Raw genomic sequence first — 18454 nt, forward strand, 5'->3', positions numbered from 1 at the left:
CACTACTAGTGTGACTACCACTGTGATCACTGTATACTCTCACTACTAGTGTGACTACTGCTGTGATCACTGTATACTCCCACTGCTGGTGTGACTACTGCTGTGATCACTGTATACTCTCACTACTAGTGTGACTACTGCTGTGATCACTGTATAGTCTTCACTGGTGTGTTTACCTGTGCTATGACCGCAGTACAGTACCCAATTCCCTTGTGGCGCTGTCCTGCGGAGGACTCGCTCTGCTGCGCCACTAGGCGGCAGTGTGTATCAGGGAGGGTAACCTCACGCCTTCACTGCCGCAGGTCGTCACCCGCTGTGCTCGGACCTGCGTTTCGCTGCTGGAGATGAGGCGCCTGAGCTGCATTCTCTCTCCGTCTCTGTAAAAGCTCCGTGTGACGCCGAAATGAGCCGGGTTCTGATCTGTTTTTCCTGTTGGAAGTCATTTTCACCGAACCGGCTCACATGTTGTAAGATGTTTTTTACGATTTTAAGACGCGTTGACCGGAAGCGCTCGGACTCATGTGACCCAGAATCCGTAGTCAGTCCGATGCCCCAGCGGGCAGAGAAACGGCTGTACGAAAGCCGACAAACTTCAGAGCAACATTCGTCGGCACTTGGTCGGAGGGACTCGCTGTTGGTCCCGCAGTGAGATTCAGCTGAGACCTCGATTGCAGTGAAACCTCCCATCCCACTTTTACTGCGCTGTGTTTTGTCTTCACCACGATCTCTCTGGGCTTTACTGTGCTGTCCTGTGACTTTAGCACAGTCTCTGTGCACTTTACTGCGCTTTCCTGTGACTTTACCACGATCTCTCTGGGCTTTAATGTGCTGTACTGTGACTTTACCACGATCTCTCTGGACTTAACTGCGCTGTACTGTGACTTTACCATGATCTCTCTGGGTTTTACTGTACTGTACTGTGACTTTACCATGATCTCTCTGGGTTTTACTGTACTGTACTGTGACTTTACCATGCTTGACTCCTCTCATGCCCCCCTCAGTAAAGTTTGTGGGAGACATCCCCTCAAGGCCCGGTACTGGGCTGGACTGTGATCTGACTTGACCATGAGCTCTCAGTACAGCGCAGTAAAGCCCAGAGAGATTGTGGACAAGTCACAGCACGTTGAAGAAATGGCCAGAGAAACGGTAGTAAAATCAGAGTACAGTGCAGTAAAGCCCGGAGAGATCATGGTAAAGTCACAGCACAGTGCAGCAAAGCCCAGAAAGATTGAGGTAAACACACAGGACTGAGCAGTAAAGCTCAGTGACTTCACCAGTCTCTCTGGGCTGGACTGCGCTATGCTGTGACTTTACTATAGTTTAACCCTCTCCGGCTCCCCTTAGCGCAGTTTGTATGGGACATACCCTCAAGGCCCAGAACCTTCTCTGACTAATTACATCCGCAGTAATTCTCCCCAGCGGTTCAGCTTATCGTAATGGGCAGATTCAATTTGCTGTAGCTTAAGCTGAATTACCTTTATATACTGTCTGGATTTGCAAAGCAATTTCTCTTTTGTTGAAATAAATGAGTCCGCCGCCGTGACCCCGGCTTCTGCGGGGCGCACAGCGCGAGCTGAGGGTCTCCGTGCCCGCTGGGCTGGAGCTGTGGCACATCGGTGCCCCCGTGTGGCGGGTTGGGGTGTTGGGGGTGCAGCGTGCTCGCGATGTGTCCCCAGCGGATTAGCGGCTGTGTCAAACACGTCCCACACAGAATTGTGCACGATGGAAAATTCAGCCTGAGATTCCCTCTCTCTCCCCCCTCTCTGCTCTCTCTCTCCTCTCTCCTCTCTCTCCCCCCTCTCTCCTCTCTCTCCCCCCTCTCTCTCCTGTCTCTCTCCTCTCTCTCTCCTCTCTCTGTCCCCCCTCTCTCCTGTCTCTCTCCTCTCTCTCCCCCCTCTCTCTCCTCTCTCTCCCCCCTCTCTCCCCCCTCTCTCTCCTCTCTCTCCCCCCTCTCTCTCCTCTCTCTCCCCCCTCTCTCTCCTCTCTCTCCCCCCTCTCTCTCCTCTCTCTCCCCCCTCTCTCTCCTCTCTCTCCCCTCTCTCTCCCCCCTCTCTCTCCTCTCTCCCCCCCCTCTCTCTCCCCCCTCTCTCTCCTCTCTCTCCCCTCTCTCTCCCCCCTCTCTCTCCTCTCTCTCCCCCCTCTCTCTTGTCTCTCTCTCCTCTCTCACTTTTCGCTGTCACAGCTGGTCTGTTTCCTTAATTAAGTGAAAAAAGTTCCACTTCTGTCCAGCCCTGAAGAAAACACAGTGTCTTTTAAAGGCCTTGAAAGAAATTGTGGCCCGATGGGTTGAGCCAATAAGAAGCTCCCCAGAGGTAATTGAGAAACGCTCAGTCAGGGGGGTGATAGTACAGGCCCTGTCTCACCGGTGATGGGTGTGTGTTCAGTGTGTGTTCCGCTTGCTGCTCCAGTATTCACAGTGTGTACAGACGCAGCCCGTTAATCGTCTCTAATTAAGGTACAGGAATCTTGCAAGTGCAGAACAAGAATTACTCTTAACGAGATCAGACACATGCATTTTGAAGGGATTACTGTGCGTTCCCTGAAGACGCAGTCTAGACGGTTTCATAGGATTCCATTTATAGAAAATTATATTTTTGCACGTAGCAATGCGATGTTGTACAGTAAAGTACAATACAGTGTAGATCAGGCTCTGTAGATACAGTACAGTGTGGACCTGCTCTGTAGATACAGTACAGTGTAGTCCTGCTCTGTTGATACAGTATAGTGTGGATCAGGCTCTGTAGATACAGTACAGTGTAGACCTGCTCTGTAGATACAGTACAGTGTGGATCAGGCTCTGTAGATACAGTACAGTGTAGACCTGCTCTGTAGATACAGTACAGTGTGGATCAGGCTCTGTAGATACAGTACAGTGTGGACCTGCTCTGTAGATACAGTACAGTGTAGACCTGCTCTGTAGATACAGTACAGTGTGGATCAGACTCTGTAGATACAGTACAGTGTGGACCTGCTCTGTAGATACAGTACAGTGTGGATCTGCTCTGTAGATACTGTACAGTGTGGACCTGCTCTGTAGACCCAGTCAGGGTGTTAACCAGTCGGGAGTGTATTGTCGCAGTCTGCTGTAATAACCCCTTTTCCAGGGTGTGACAGGACACAGTATTGATCTCTCGCTGTGCTGATGCTGCAATCACTTCTGGCAGTGATTTACACAGGCAGGACCCCATGGTGTCCTGTAGAGCCTGTTCTGAGTGTGACTGGGCTGTGTCAGTGTGTCCACAGGGACTAGAAGAGTCTAGAGCCCTGTGACTGGGCTGTGTCAGTGTGTCCACAGTGACTAGAAGAGTCTAGAGCCCTGTGACTGGGCTGTGTCAGTGTCCACAGGGACTAGAAGTGTCTAGAGCCCTGTGACTGGGCTGTGTCAGTGTCCACAGGGACTAGAAGAGTCTAGAGCCCTGTGACTGGGCTGTGTCAGTGTGTCAGCTCACACCATGTGGACTATCACCATCTGTGCCTATCTGCTCCACATCTCTCCCCCACAGAGCCCCCCCCTCCTCTCTGTGTTTGCAGTTGTTGTCAATAAGGACTCCTGGGGGTTTAAGCTGGCTGAGTTTGCGAGCCGAGGGAGCAGGAGAGAGTCTGTCAGCAGGGGCCTCTGATTCAGAGCAATCGCGTTAACTCCTGGGGTCAGGAGTGCGGGAGGAGGGGCGCCGCGCTGCCAGCAGCTCGCCGAGTGTCTCCCCCAGCGTCCTGTTCCTGTCCGGCTGTGGTCAGTCAGTGCCTGTCCTTCTCCCTCTCTTCCAGATTCCCCAGCTGTGTGACACTCCCCAGCCCCGCCCACCTCCCCCCGTCGCCATGCCCGCGCCCCGGCCCCGCCCCCGGCCCCTCCCCCTGGCCCTCCCCCTCCTCCTGCTGTGGTGGGTGGCGGTGTGGGTGGGGCCCGCCAGCCCCTCCCCCGCCCTGCTGGGCCGCCCCCGCGACCGGGACCGCGACCGCGACCGCGACCGCGACCGCGAGAGAGACGCCGCGGGCAACGGCTTCAACATCGCCGTCATCTACTCCGGCTCGTCCCTGCACCCCGAGACGGGGATGTCGGGGTCGGGGGCGGGGGCGGCGGGGCTGGGCGGCCGGGTGCTGTACCCCGGGGGCGGCTCGCCGGCGGGCTCCGCGCCCAGCGGGGTGGGGGGCAGCGTGGTGACCCCCTGGGGCTCGGTGAACGTGCTGTGGGTGCCGGTGAACGAGAGCAGCCCCACCTCCCTGCTGCTGCAGCTGTGCGGCCTGCTGGCCTCGCGCCCGCTGCACGGCCTGGTGTACGAGGAGGAGCGCCCCCCGCCGCCCCCGCTGCGCGGACCCCTCGCCCCGCTGCTGGAGTTCGTCTCCGCCCAGACCGGCCTGCCCATCGCCGCCGTGGGCGGTGGCGCTGCGCTGGGGAGGGCGCCGCAGGTGAGGGGGCAGGGGGGGCTCTGTGTGTGTGAGACTACTGTGTGCCTGTGACTTTACTGCACAGTGAGTCTGGGACAGGGCTGTACTGTGTGTGACTTTACTGCACAGTGAGTCTGGGACAGTGCTGTAGTTTGTGTGACTTTACTGCACAGTGAGTCTGGGACAGTGCTGTACTGTGTGTGACTTTACTGCACAGTGAGTCTGGGACAGTGCTGTAGTTTGTGTGACTTTACTGCACAGTGAGTCTGGGACAGTGCTGTAGTTTGTGTGACTTTACTGCACAGTGAGTCTGGGACAGTGCTGTAGTTTGTGTGACTTTACTGCACAGTGAGTCTGGGACAGTGCTGTACTGTGTGTGACTTTACTGCACAGTGAGTCTGGGACAGTACTGTACTGTGTGTGACTTTACTGCACAGTGAGTCTGGGACAGTGCTGTAGTTTGTGTGACTTTACTGCACAGTGAGTCTGGGACAGTGCTGTACTGTGTGTGACTTTACTGCACAGTGAGTCTGGGACAGTGCTGTACGGTGTGTGACTTTACTGCACAGTGAGTCTGGGACAGTACTGTACTGTGTGTGACTTTACTGCACAGTGAGTCTGGGACAGTGCTGTAGTTTGTGTGACTTTACTGCACAGTGAGTCTGGGACAGTGCTGTAGTTTGTGTGACTTTACTGTACAGTGAGTCTGGGACAGTGCTGTACTGTGTGTGACTTTACTGCACAGTGAGTCTGGGACAGTACTGTACTGTGTGTGACTTTACTGCACAGTGAGTCTGGGACAGTGCTGTAGTTTGTGTGACTTTACTGCACAGTGAGTCTGGGACAGTGCTGTAGTTTGTGTGACTTTACTGCACAGTGAGTCTGGGACAGTGCTGTAGTTTGTGTGACTTTACTGCACAGTGAGTCTGGGACAGTACTGTACGGTGTGTGACTTTACTGCACAGTGAGTCTGGGACAGTGCTGTACTGTGTGTGACTTTACTGCACAGTGAGTCTGGTACAGTACTGTACTGTGTGTGACTTTACTGCACAGTGAGTCTGGGACAGTGCTGTACGGTGTGTGACTTTACTGCACAGTGAGTCTGGGACAGTACTGTACTGTGTGTGACTTTACTGCACAGTGAGTCTGGGACAGTGCTGTAGTTTGTGTGACTTTACTGCACAGTGAGTCTGGGACAGTGCTGTAGTTTGTGTGACTTTACTGCACAGTGAGTCTGGGACAGGGCTGTAGTTTGTGTGACTTTACTGCACAGTGAGTCTGGGACAGTGCTGTACTGTGTGTGACTTTACTGCACAGTGAGTCTGGGACAGTGCTGTAGTTTGTGTGACTTTACTGCACAGTGAGTCTGGGACAGTGCTGTACTGTGTGTGACTTTACTGCACAGTGAGTCTGGGACAGTGCTGTACTGTGTGTGACTTTACTGCACAGTGAGTCTGGGACAGTACTGTACTGTGTGTGACTTTACTGCACAGTGAGTCTGGGACAGTGCTGTACTGTGTGTGACTTTACTGCACAGTGAGTCTGGGACAGTGCTGTACGGTGTGTGACTTTACTGCACAGTGAGTCTGGGACAGTGCTGTAGTTTGTGTGACTTTACTGCACAGTGAGTCTGGGACAGTACTGTACTGTGTGTGACTTTACTGCACAGTGAGTCTGGGACAGTGCTGTAGTTTGTGTGACTTTACTGCACAGTGAGTCTGGGACAGTGCTGTAGTTTGTGTGACTTTACTGCACAGTGAGTCTGGGACAGTACTGTACTGTGTGCCTGTGACTTTACTGCACAGTGAGTCTGGGACAGTGCTGTAGTTTGTGTGACTTTACTGCACAGTGAGTCTTGGACAGTGCTGTACGGTGTGTGACTTTACTGCACAGTGAGTCTGGGACAGTGCTGTAGTTTGTGTGACTTTACTGCACAGTGAGTCTGGGACAGTGCTGTACTGTGTGTGACTTTACTGCACAGTGAGTCTGGGACAGCGCTGTAGTTTGTGTGACTTTACTGCACAGTGAGTCTGGGACAGTACTGTACTGTGTGTGACTTTACTGCACAGTGAGTCTGGGACAGTGCTGTACTGTGTGTGACTTTACTGCACAGTGAGTCTGGGACAGTGCTGTACGGTGTGTGACTTTACTGCACAGTGAGTCTGGGACAGTGCTGTACTGTGTGTGACTTTACTGCACAGTGAGTCTGGGACAGTACTGTACTGTGTGTGACTTTACTGCACAGTGAGTCTGGGACAGTGCTGTAGTTTGTGTGACTTTACTGCACAGTGAGTCTGGGACAGTGCTGTACGGTGTGTGACTTTACTGCACAGTGAGTCTGGGACAGTGCTGTAGTTTGTGTGACTTTACTGCACAGTGAGTCTGGGACAGTGCTATACGGTGTGTGACTTTACTGCACAGTGAGTCTGGGACAGTGCTATATGGTGTGTGACTTTACTGCACAGTGAGTCTGGGACAGTGCTGTACGGTGTGTGACTTTACTGCACAGTGAGTCTGGGACAGTGTTGTAGTTTGTGTGACTTTACTGCACAGTGAGTCTGGGACAGTACTGTACTGTGTGTGACTTTACTGCACAGTGAGTCTGGGACAGTGCTGTAGTTTGTGTGACTTTACTGCACAGTGAGTCTGGGACAGTGCTATACGGTGTGTGACTTTACTGCACAGTGAGTCTGGGACAGTACTGTACTGTGTGTGACTTTACTGCACAGTGAGTCTGGGACAGTGCTGTAGTTTGTGTGACTTTACTGCACAGTGAGTCTGGGACAGTGCTGTAGTTTGTGTGACTTTACTGCACAGTGAGTCTGGGACAGGGCTGTAGTTTGTGTGACTTTACTGCACAGTGAGTCTGGGACAGTGCTATACGGTGTGTGACTTTACTGCACAGTGAGTCTGGGACAGTACTGTACTGTGTGTGACTTTACTGCACAGTGAGTCTGGGACAGTGCTGTAGTTTGTGTGACTTTACTGCACAGTGAGTCTGGGACAGTGCTGTAGTTTGTGTGACTTTACTGCACAGTGAGTCTGGGACAGTACTGTACTTTGAGTGTGACTTTAGTGTTTGTGTGAGACTACTGTGTGCCTGTGACTTTACTGTACAGTAAGTCTGGGACAGTACTGTACTTTGAGTGTGACTTTAGTGTTTGTGTGAGACTGTACTGTTCTGTGTGTGACTTTACTGTGTGTGTGAGACTACTGTGTGCCTGTGACTTTACTGCACAGTGAGTCTGGGACAGTACTGTACTGTGAGTGTGAGTTTAGTGTGTGTGAGACTGTACTGTACAGTGAGTCTGACAAAGTACTGTACTGTGAGAGTGATTTTACTGAGTGTCTGCACTCTGTGTGTCTGTTGTGTGAGAGTGTGTGTGTGTCTTTACTGTGTGTGATTTTACTGTGTCTGTACTGTGTGTGACTTTGCTTTGAGTGTGTGTGTGAGACTCTACTGTGTGTGAGAATTTACTGTACTTTGTGCATGACTGTACTGTTCGAACTGTGTTGGGGAGTGAGAGTCTGTCCTGCTGTCCCTCTGTCTGCCAGGAGAGCGGCGCTGTTTTCCTCCAGTTCTCCAGCCCCACCTCCCTGCAGCTGCAGGTCATCTTCGAGGTCCTGGAGGAATATGACTGGACAGCCTTCTCCCTCGTCACCACCCGTCACCACGGCTACCAGGACTTCCTGTCAGTGGTGGAGGGCTTGACGGATGGCTCCTTCATCGGCTGGGAGAGGAAGAGTGTGGTGATGCTGAACCTGACTGATGACCCCGCCGGAGCGCGGACACGCCGCCTGCTGAAGGACAACGAGGCTCAGGTACCACACTCTGCGCCCGTGCCTTTGTGTGTGTGTCTCTCTGTCTGTCCTTCTCTCTCTCTTCCTGTCTCTTCCCTCTCCTCTCCTTCTGATCCTCCTGCACTGCCTGTGCTCAGATCTCTCCACTGTTCAGCACGTGGGCTCATTCACAGAGCAAGAGCGCCCCCCAGTCTGCGCAGGCCAGGCGGGGAAGTGCAGCTCAGTGCTGTTGCAGTGATTCTCTTGCTGTGTCTGTGCCTCCTCTCTCTCTCTGCCCCTGGCTGTGCCTCCTCTCTCTCTCTCTCCCTGCCCCTGGCTGTGCCTGTATTAACCCCTCCCGCCTCCTCTCTCTCCCTGCCCCTAGCTGTGCCTCCTCTCTCTCTCTCTCTCCCTGCCCCTAGCTGTGCCTCCTCTCTCTCTCTCTCTCTCCCTGCCCCTGGCTGTGCCTCCTCTCTCTCTCTCTCTCTCTTCCCTGCCCCTGGCTGTGCCTCCTCTCTCTCTCTCTCTCCCTGCCCCTGGCTGTGCCTCCTCTCTCTCTCTCTCCCTGCCCCTGGCTGTGCCTGTATTAACCCTCCTGCCTCCTCTCTCTCTCTCCCTGCCCCTGGCTGTGCCTCCTCTCTCTCTCTCCCTGCCCCTAGCTGTGCCTCCTCTCTCTCTCTCTCCCTGCCCCTGGCTGTGCCTGTATTAACCCTCCCGCCTCCTCTCTCCCAGGTGCGCTTGCTCTATTGCTCCAGGGAGGAGGCGGAGGCAGTGTTCCGGGCAGCCTGGGCCGCCGGCCAGGCCGGGCCGTCCCACATGTGGTTCGCCGTGGGCCCGGCGCTGGCAGGGCTGGACTCGGACTCGCTGCCCCGCTCGCTGTTCGCCGTGCGGCCGCAGGGCTGGCGGGACGAGGCGCGGCGCCGCATCGCCAGGGGCGTGGCCATCCTGGCGCAGGGCGCGGCCGCGCTCCGGAAGGACTATGGAGGCGGGGAGGGGCCCCACTTCGGCTCCGGCAGCTGCCAGACTGACAGCAACCAGACGCAGAGACTGGGAGCTGGGCTGATCAGGTGAGAGAGCGGGCACTCCTGTCCACACTGCTGTCCACACTGCTGTCCACACTCCTGTCCACACACCTGTCCACACTCCTGTCCACACTGCTGTCCACACTCCTGTCCACGCACCTGTCCACACTGCTGTCCACACTCCTGTCCACACACCTGTCCACACTGCAGTCCACACTCCTGTCCGCACACCTGTCCACACACCTGTCCACACACCTGTCCACACTGCAGTCCACACTCCTGTCCGCACACCTGTCCACACACCTGTCCACACTGCAGTCCACACTCCTGTCCGCACACCTGTCCACACTGCAGTCCACACTCCTGTCCGCACACCTGTCCACACACCTGTCCACACACCTGTCCACACTGCTGTCCACACACCTGTCCACACTGCTGTCCACACTGCTGTCCACACTCCTGTCCACACTGCTGTCCACACTCCTGTCCACACTGCTGTCCACACTGCTGTCCACACACCTGTCCACACTCCTGTCCACACTCCTGTCCGCACACCTGTCCACACTGCTGTCCACACTCCTGTCCACACTCCTGTCCACACACCTGTCCACACTCCTGTCCACACACCTGTCCACACACCTGTCCACACACCTGTCCACACACCTGCGGGAACACCTGTCCGCACACCTGTCCGCACACCTGTCCACACACCTGTCCGCACTGCTGTCCACACACCTGTCCACACACCTGTCCACACTCCTGTCCACACTGCTGTCCGCACACCTGTCCACACTCCTGTCCACACTCCTGTCCACACACCTGCGGGAACACCTGTCCACACTCCTGCGGGAGCGGTGCCCGTGCTCTTGTGACCCCCGTGCTCTTGTGACCCCCGTGCTCTTGTGACCCCTGTGCTCTTGTGACCCCTGTGCTCTTGTGAACCCCGTGCTCTTGTGACCCCCGTGCTCTTGTGACCCCTGTGCTCTGCTCTGCTCCCCCAGGTACTTCAGCAACATCACCCTGGGGGGCCGGGATTACTCCTTCAACGGCGAGGGCTACCTGGCCAACCCCTCGCTGGACGTCATCTCCTACCACCCCGGCCGCGGCTGGGAGGAGGTGCGTGTGGCCGCCCGGCTCGGCGCCCCCGCGCGCGGCTCGGCCCGCTGACCTGTGCCGTCTGCGCCCGCAGGTGGGCTCGTGGGAGGGCGGCGTGTTGCGCCTGCGCTACCCGCCCTGGTCCCGCTACGGCCCCTTCCTGCAGCCCCCCGACGACGCCCAGCACCTGCGGGTGGTCACCCTGGAGGAGCGGCCCTTCGTCATCGTGGAGCCCGCCGACCCCGCCAGCGGCACCTGCATCCGCGACTCCGTGCCCTGCCGGCGCCCCCTCAACGCCAGGTAACCGCGGCGACGCGCGGGGGTGTCCCGGGGTGACCCCTCTCTCTCTGTGTCTCGGTGTGCTGGCGGGGGGGTGTCCCGGGGTGACCCCTCTCTCTCTGTGTCAGTGTGCTGGTGGAGGGGTGTCCCGGGGTGACCCCTCTCTCTCTGTGTCAGTGTGCTGGTGGAGGGGTGTCCCGGGGTGACCCCTCTCTCTCTGTGTCAGTGTGCTGGTGGAGGGGTGTCCCGGGGTGACCCCTCTCTCTCTGTGTCTCGGTGTGCTGGTGGGGGGGTGTCCCGGGGTGACCCCTCTCTCTCTGTGTCTCGGTGTGCTGGTGGAGGGGTGTCCCGGGGTGACCCCTCTCTCTCTGTGTCAGTGTGCTGGTGGAGGGGTGTCCCGGGGTGACCCCTCTCTCTCTGTGTCAGTGTGCTGGCGGGGGGGTGTCCCGGGGTGACCCCTCTCTCTCTGTGTCAGTGTGCTGGCGGGGGGGTGTCCCGGGGTGACCCCTCTCTCTCTGTGTCTCGGTGTGCTGGTGGGGGGGTGTCCCGGGGTGACCCCTCTCTCTCTGTGTCTCGGTGTGCTGGTGGAGGGGTGTCCCGGGGTGACCCCTCTCTCTCTGTGTCAGTGTGCTGGTGGGGGGGTGTCCTGGGGTGACCCCTCTCTCTCTGTGTCAGTGTGCTGGTGGAGGGGTGTCCCGGGGTGACCCCTCTCTCTCTGTGTCAGTGTGCTGGTGGGGGGGTGTCCCGGGGTGACCCCTCTCTCTCTGTGTCAGTGTGCTGGTGGAGGGGTGTCCCGGGGTGACCCCTCTCTCTCTGTGTCTCGGTGTGCTGGTGGAGGGGTGTCCCGGGGTGACCCCTCTCTCTCTGTGTCTCGGTGTGCTGGCGGAGGGGTGTCCCGGGGTGACCCCTCTCTCTCTGTGTCTCGGTGTGCTGGTGGAGGGGTGTCCCGGGGTGACCCCTCTCTCTCTGTGTCAGTGTGCTGGTGGAGGGGTGTCCCGGGGTGACCCCTCTCTCTCTGTGTCTCGGTGTGCTGGTGGAGGGGTGTCCCGGGGTGACCCCTCTCTCTCTGTGTCTCAGTGTGCTGGTGGAGGGGTGTCCCGGGGTGACCCCTCTCTCTCTCGGTGTGCTGGTGGAGGGGTGTCCCGGGGTGACCCCTCTCTCTCTCTGTGTCAGTGTGCTGGTGGAGGGGTGTCCCGGGGTGACCCCTCTCTCTCTGTGTCAGTGTGCTGGTGGAGGGGTCTCCCGGGGTGACCCCTCTCTCTCTGTGTCAGTGTGCTGGTGGAGGGGTGTCCCGGGGTGACCCCTCTCTCTCTGTGTCTCGGTGTGCTGGTGGAGGGGTGTCCCGGGGTGACCCCTCTCTCTCTGTGTCTCGGTGTGCTGGTGGGGGGGTGTCCCGGGGTGACCCCTCTCTCTCTGTGTCAGTGTGCTGGTGGAGGGGTGTCCCGGGGTGACCCCTCTCTCTCTGTGTCAGTGTGCTGGTGGAGGGGTGTCCCGGGGTGACCCCTCTCTCTCTGTGTCTCGGTGTGCTGGTGGAGGGGTGTCCCGGGGTGACCCCTCTCTCTCTGTGTCTCGGTGTGCTGGTGGAGGGGTCTCCCGGGGTGACCCCTCTCTCTCTGTGTCAGTGTGCTGGTGGAGGGGTGTCCCGGGGTGACCCCTCTCTCTCTGTGTCTCGGTGTGCTGGTGGAGGGGTGTCCCGGGGTGACCCCTCTCTCTCTGTGTCAGTGTGCTGGTGGAGGGGTGTCCCGGGGTGACCCCTCTCTCTCTGTGTCTCGGTGTGCTGGTGGAGGGGTGTCCCGGGGTGACCCCTCTCTCTCTGTGTCTCAGTGTGCTGGTGGAGGGGTGTCCCGGGGTGACCCCTCTCTCTCTCGGTGTGCTGGTGGAGGGGTGTCCCGGGGTGACCCCTCTCTCTCTCTGTGTCAGTGTGCTGGTGGAGGGGTGTCCCGGGGTGACCCCTCTCTCTCTGTGTCAGTGTGCTGGTGGAGGGGTCTCCCGGGGTGACCCCTCTCTCTCTGTGTCAGTGTGCTGGTGGAGGGGTGTCCCGGGGTGACCCCTCTCTCTCTGTGTCTCGGTGTGCTGGTGGAGGGGTGTCCCGGGGGTGACCCCTCTCTCTCTGTGTCTCGGTGTGCTGGTGGAGGGGTGTCCCGGGGTGACCCCTCTCTCTCTGTCTCGGTGTGCTGGTGGAGGGGTCTCCCGGGGTGACCCCTCTCTCTCTGTGTCTCGGTGTGCTGGTGGAGGGGTGTCCCGGGGTGACCCCTCTCTCTCTGTGTCTCGGTGTGCTGGTGGAGGGGTGTCCCGGGGTGACCCCTCTCTCTCTGTGTCTCGGTGTGCTGGCGGGGGGGTGTCCCGGGGTGACCCCTCTCTCTCTGTGTCTCGGTGTGCTGGCGGAGGGGTGTCCCGGGGTGACCCCTCTCTCTCTGTGTCTCGGTGTGCTGGTGGAGGGGTGTCCCGGGGTGACCCCTCTCTCTCTGTGTCACAGTGAGCTGGTGGAGGGGTGTCCCGGGGTGACCCCTCTCTCTCTGTGTCAGTGTGCTGGTGGAGGGGTGTCCCGGGGTGACCCCTCTCTCTCTGTGTCAGTGTGCTGGTGGAGGGGTGTCCCGGGGTGACCCCTCTCTCTCTGTGTCAGTGTGCTGGTGGAGGGGTGTCCCGGGGTGACCCCTCTCTCTCTGTGTCTCGGTGTGCTGGTGGAGGGGTGTCCCGGGGTGACCCCTCTCTCTCTGTGTCTCGGTGTGCTGGTGGGGGGGTGTCCCGGGGTGACCCCTCTCTCTCTGTGTCTCGGTGTGCTGGTGGAGGGGTGTCCCGGGGTGACCCCTCTCTCTCTGTGTCTCGGTGTGCTGGTGGAGGGGTGTCCCGGGGTGACCCCTCTCTCTCTGTGTCTCAGTGTGCTGGTGGAGGGGTGTCCCGGGGTGACCCCTCTCTCTCTGTGTCTCGGTGTGCTGGTGGAGGGGTGTCCCGGGGTGACCCCTCTCTCTCTGTGTCTCGGTGTGCTGGTGGAGGGGTGTCCCGGGGTGACCCCTCTCTCTCTGTGTCTCGGTGTGCTGGTGGAGGGGTGTCCCGGGGTGACCCCTCTCTCTCTGTGTCTCGGTGTGCTGGTGGAGGGGTGTCCCGGGGTGACCCCTCTCTCTCTGTGTCAGTGTGCTGGTGGAGGGGTGTCCCGGGGTGACCCCTCTCTCTCTGTGTCTCGGTGTGCTGGTGGAGGGGTGTCCGGGGGTGACCCCTCTCTCTCTGTGTCTCGGTGTGCTGGTGGAGGGGTGTCCCGGGGTGACCCCTCTCTCTCTGTGTCAGTGTGCTGGTGGAGGGGTGTCCCGGGGTGACCCCTCTCTCTCTGTGTCTCGGTGTGCTGGTGGAGGGGTGTCCCGGGGTGACCCCTCTCTCTCTGTGTCTCGGTGTGCTGGTGGAGGGGTGTCCCGGGGTGACCCCTCTCTCTCTGTGTCTCAGTGTGCTGGTGGAGGGGTGTCCCGGGGTGACCCCTCTCTCTCTGTGTCTCAGTGTGCTGGTGGAGGGGTGTCCCGGGGTGACCCCTCTCACTCTGTGTCTCGGTGTGCTGGTGGAGGGGTGTCCCGGGGTGACCCCTCTCTCTCTGTGTCTCGGTGTGCTGGTGGAGGGGTGTCCGGGGGTGACCCCTCTCTCTCTGTGTCTCAGTGTGCTGGTGGAGGGGGTCGTTCCCATGAAGCAGTGCTGTAAGGGCTTCTGCATCGACATCCTGAAGCGTCTGGCCCGGATGGTGGGCTTCACCTACGACCTCTACCTGGTGACCAATGGGAAGCATGGCAAGATGATCGACGGGGTGTGGAACGGCATGGTGGGAGAGGTGAGTGTGCCCCCCGCGCCCCGCGCCCCGCGCCCCGCGCCCCCGCTCGGCCCCGTCTGAGCGCCCTCTCGTCCGCAGGTGGTGTACAAGCGGGCGGACATGGCCATCGGCTCCCTGACCATCAACGAGGAGAGGTCGGAGGTGGTGGACTTCTCGGTGCCCTTCGTGGAGACGGGCATCAGCGTCATGGTCTCCCGCAGCAACGGCACCGTCTCGCCCTCCGCCTTCCTGGGTGAGGGGCTGGGCTTGGTTTCGGGGGGCTGGTGTCAGTTTCGGGGGCTGGGCTTGGTTTCGGGAGGCTGGTGTCAGTTTCTGGGGGCTGGTATTGGATTCAGGGGGCTGGTGTCGGTTTCGGGGGCTGGTGTCGGTTTCAGGGGGCTGGTGTCAGTTTTGGGGACAGGGGCTGGTGTCGGTTTCGGGGGCCTGGTGTCAGTTTCAGGGGGCTGGTGTCAGTTTCGGGGGCTGGTGTCGGTTTCGGAGGGCTGGTGTCGGTTTCGGGGGCCTGGTGTCGGTTTCGGGGGGCTGGTGTCGGTTTCGGGGGGCTGGTGTCAGTTTTGGGGACAGGGGCTGGTGTCAGTTTCGGGGGGCTGGTGTCAGTTTCAGGGGGCTGGTGTCGGTTTTGGGGACAGGGGCTGGTGTCAGTTTCGGGGGGCTGGTGTCGGTTTCGGGGGGCTGGTGTCGGTTTTGGGGACAGGGGCTGGTGTCAGTTTCAGGGGGCTGGTGTCAGTTTCGGGGGGCTGGGGTTGCTTGACGTGGCCATGCTCTGTCCTGTCTCCCCAGAGCCCTACAGTCCGGCAGTCTGGGTGATGATGTTCGTCATGTGTCTGACGGTTGTCGCGGTAACAGTCTTCATCTTTGAGTTCTTCAGCCCAGTGGGGTACAACCGCAGCCTGCAGAGTGGGAAACGTGAGTCCGACTGTGCCTGTCTGTCTCAGGGCAGTGCCAGTACACTATACTCCTCCTCTGTCTCAGGGCAGTGCCAGTACACTATAGTCCTCCTCTGTCTCAGGGCAGTGCCAGTACACTATACTCCTCCTCTGTCTCAGGGCAGTGCCAGTACACTATACTCCTCCTCTGTCTCAGGGCAGTGCCAGTACACTATACTCCTCCTCTGTCTCAGGGCAGTGGCGGTACACTATACTCCTCCTCTGTCTCAGGGCAGTGGCAGTACACTATACTCCTCCTCTGTCTCAGGGCAGTGCCAGTACACTATACTCCTCCTCTGTCTCAGGCCAGTGCCAGTACACTATACTCCTCTGTCTCAGGCCAGTACCAGTACACTATACTCCTCCTCTGTCTCAGGCCAGTGCCAGTACACTATACTCCTCTGTCTCAGGCCAGTACCAGTACACTATACTCCTCCTCTGTCTCAGGGCAGTGCCAGTACACGATACTCCTCTGTCTCAGGGCAGTGACAGTACACTATACTCCTCTGTGTCAGGGCAGTGCCAGTACACTATACTCCTCCTCTGTCTCAGGGCAGTGCCAGTACACGATACTCCTCTGTCTCAGGGCAGTGGCAGTACACTATACTCTATACCAGTACTGATCCTGGCCTGTCCCCTGTCCTCTCTCCCAGGGGCCGGCGGCTCCAAGTTCACCATCGGTAAGTCCATCTGGCTGCTGTGGGCCCTGGTGTTCAACAACTCGGTGCCGGTGGAGAACCCGCGCGGCACCACCAGCAAGATCATGGTGCTGGTCTGGGCCTTCTTCGCCGTCATCTTCCTGGCCAGCTACACGGCCAACCTGGCGGCCTTCATGATCCAGGAGGAGTACATCGACACCGTCTCCGGGCTGAGCGACAACAAGGTGCGAGCGCGCTGTCCGGGACACCGAGACCGCCAGGCCCACGAGCCCCTGGGGCCGGAGGGGAGAGGTGCCTCGTGGGCCACGCCGTTTATTTGTTTAAATCAAGGATGTTGGAACGGGCCTTCCTGACTCTGGACGGCTCAGTGTGGTCCTGTTGTCTTGACCAAACCACCACTCCTCTCCTCCCCCTCCTCCCTGTCTCCCCCCCGAACCCCCCGCGCAGTTCCAGCACCCCACAGAGCAGTACCCGCCCCTCAAGTTCGGCACGGTGCCCAACGGCAGCACAGAGAAGAACATCCGCAGCAACTACCCCGACATGCACACCTACATGGGCAAGTACAACCAGAGGGGAGTGGAGGAGGCCATCAACAATCTGAAGACGGGGTACGTGATCCTGACCCCCAGTCAGCCCAGCCCTGAACCCCAATACTTATCACACCGCTGACACCAACAGTCATCACACCCCAACACTGGTCACACCCCTAACCCCAACACAATCACACTTCCAGCCCCAATGCTAATTAATCCCACTGCTAACACCAACACTGGTCACACCCCTAACCCCAGTGCTAACCCCACTGCTAACCCCAACACTGGTCACACCCCTAACCCCAACACTGGTCACACCCCTAACCCCAACACTAGTCACATCCCTGACCCCATTGCTAATCCCACTGCTAACACCAACAGTCATGACACCCCTAACCCCAGTGCTAACCCCACTGCTAACCCCAACACTGATGACACATAATTAACCCCAACACTGGTTACACCCATAACCCCAACACAATCACACTTCTAGTCCCAATGCTAATTAATCCCACTGCCAACACCAACACTGGTCACACCCCTAACCCCAACACTGGTCACACCCCTAACCCCAACACAATCACACTTCCATCCCCAATCCTAATTAATCCCACTGCTAACACCAACACTGGTCACACCCCTAACCCCAGTGCTAACCCCACTGCTAACCCCAACACTGATGACACATAACTAACCCCAACACTGGTCACACCCCTAACCCCAACACTGGTCACACCCCTAACCCCAACACTAGTCACATCCCTGACCCCATTGCTAATCCCACTGCTAACACCAACAGTCATGACACCTAACCCCTTATCTCAGCCCCAACCCCAACGCCGATCCCAGATCTGCCCCTGACACTCCCCCTCTCCCCCCTCTCCCCCCCCAGGAAGCTGGACGCCTTCATCTACGACGCGGCCGTGCTGAACTACATGGCCCGCAAGGACGAGGGCTGCAAGGTGATGACGATCGGCTCGGGCAAGGTCTTCGCCACCACCGGCTACGGCATCGCTCTGCAGAAGGGCTCGCGGTGGAAACGCGCCGTGGACCTGGTGCTGCTGCAGCTCGTGGGCGACGGTGAGAGGCGGGGCCGGAGGAGAAGGCACCCCCCCTCCAGACGGACTCCCCCAGTGACGCCACTCTCCCCCCTCTGTGCCCCAGATGAGATCGAGATGCTGGAGCGCCTCTGGCTGTCGGGGATCTGCCACAACGACAAGATCGAGGTGATGAGCAGCAAGCTGGACATCGACAACATGGCGGGGGTCTTCTACATGCTGCTGGTGGCCATGGGGCTCAGCCTGCTGGTCTTCGCCTGGGAGCACCTGGTCTACTGGCGGCTCAGGCACTGCCTGGGGCCCTCCGGGCGCCTGGACTTCCTGCTGGCCTTCAGCAGGGTGAGCTGGGGCTCGGGGCTCGGGGGAGAGGAGGACAGGGAGACGGGAGAGAGGAGGACAGGGAGACGGGAGAGAGAGAGGAGGAGGACAGGGAGACGGGAGAGAGGAGGAGGACAGGGAGATGGGAGAGAGAGAGGAGGAGGACAGGGAGACGGGAGAGAGGAGGAGGACAGGGAGACGGGAGAGAGGAGGACAGGGAGACGGGAGAGAGAGGAGGAGGAGGACAGGGAGACGGGAGAGAGAGGAGGAGGAGGACAGGGAGGAGAGAGAGGAGGACATGGAGGAGAGAGGGAGGACAGGGAGACGGGAGAGAGAGGAGGAGGAGGACAGGGAGGAGAGAGAGGAGGACATGGAGGAGAGAAGGAGGACAGGGAGACGGGAGAGAGGAGGACAGGGAGGAGAGAGAGGGAGGGCAGGGAGACAGGAGAGAGAGGAGGAGGAAGAGGAAGAGGACAGGGAGACAGGAGAGAGAGAAGGAGGACAGGGAGACGGGAGAGAGGAGGACAGGGAGGAGGAGGAAGAGGAAGAGGACAGGGAGACAGGAGAGAGAGAAGGAGGACAGGGAGACGGGA

The 18454-nt window shown here is 58.9% G+C and overlaps 1 protein-coding gene across 7 annotated transcripts in view; it reads left to right on the top strand.

Annotated features, from left to right (window-relative positions):
• The window catches only part of grin2db (glutamate receptor, ionotropic, N-methyl D-aspartate 2D, b), a 30594-nt gene that overhangs the window by 5770 nt on the left and 6370 nt on the right, over nucleotides 1–18454 (top strand). For all 7 annotated transcript variants that reach the window (XR_015930016.1, XR_015930019.1, XR_015930020.1 and 4 more), the window contains exons 2-13: nucleotides 3766–4404; nucleotides 7939–8205; nucleotides 8896–9230; nucleotides 10187–10301; nucleotides 10375–10580; nucleotides 14199–14367; nucleotides 14446–14599; nucleotides 15148–15273; nucleotides 15947–16176; nucleotides 16400–16560; nucleotides 17378–17565; nucleotides 17650–17882. Coding sequence is in view for 1 of the 7 variants with exons in the window: in XM_088619257.1 (XP_088475383.1) it covers nucleotides 3817–4404; nucleotides 7939–8205; nucleotides 8896–9230; nucleotides 10187–10301; nucleotides 10375–10580; nucleotides 14199–14367; nucleotides 14446–14599; nucleotides 15148–15273; nucleotides 15947–16176; nucleotides 16400–16560; nucleotides 17378–17565; nucleotides 17650–17882 (2772 nt within the window). In the remaining 6 variants the exon portion in view is untranslated. The remainder of the gene's footprint in view (nucleotides 1–3765; nucleotides 4405–7938; nucleotides 8206–8895; nucleotides 9231–10186; nucleotides 10302–10374; nucleotides 10581–14198; nucleotides 14368–14445; nucleotides 14600–15147; nucleotides 15274–15946; nucleotides 16177–16399; nucleotides 16561–17377; nucleotides 17566–17649; nucleotides 17883–18454) is intronic.

Source organism: Lepisosteus platostomus, chromosome 25 (assembly GCF_059453375.1).
Source record: "Lepisosteus platostomus isolate fLepPlt1 chromosome 25, fLepPlt1.hap1, whole genome shotgun sequence".
NCBI lineage: Eukaryota > Metazoa > Chordata > Actinopteri > Semionotiformes > Lepisosteidae > Lepisosteus > Lepisosteus platostomus.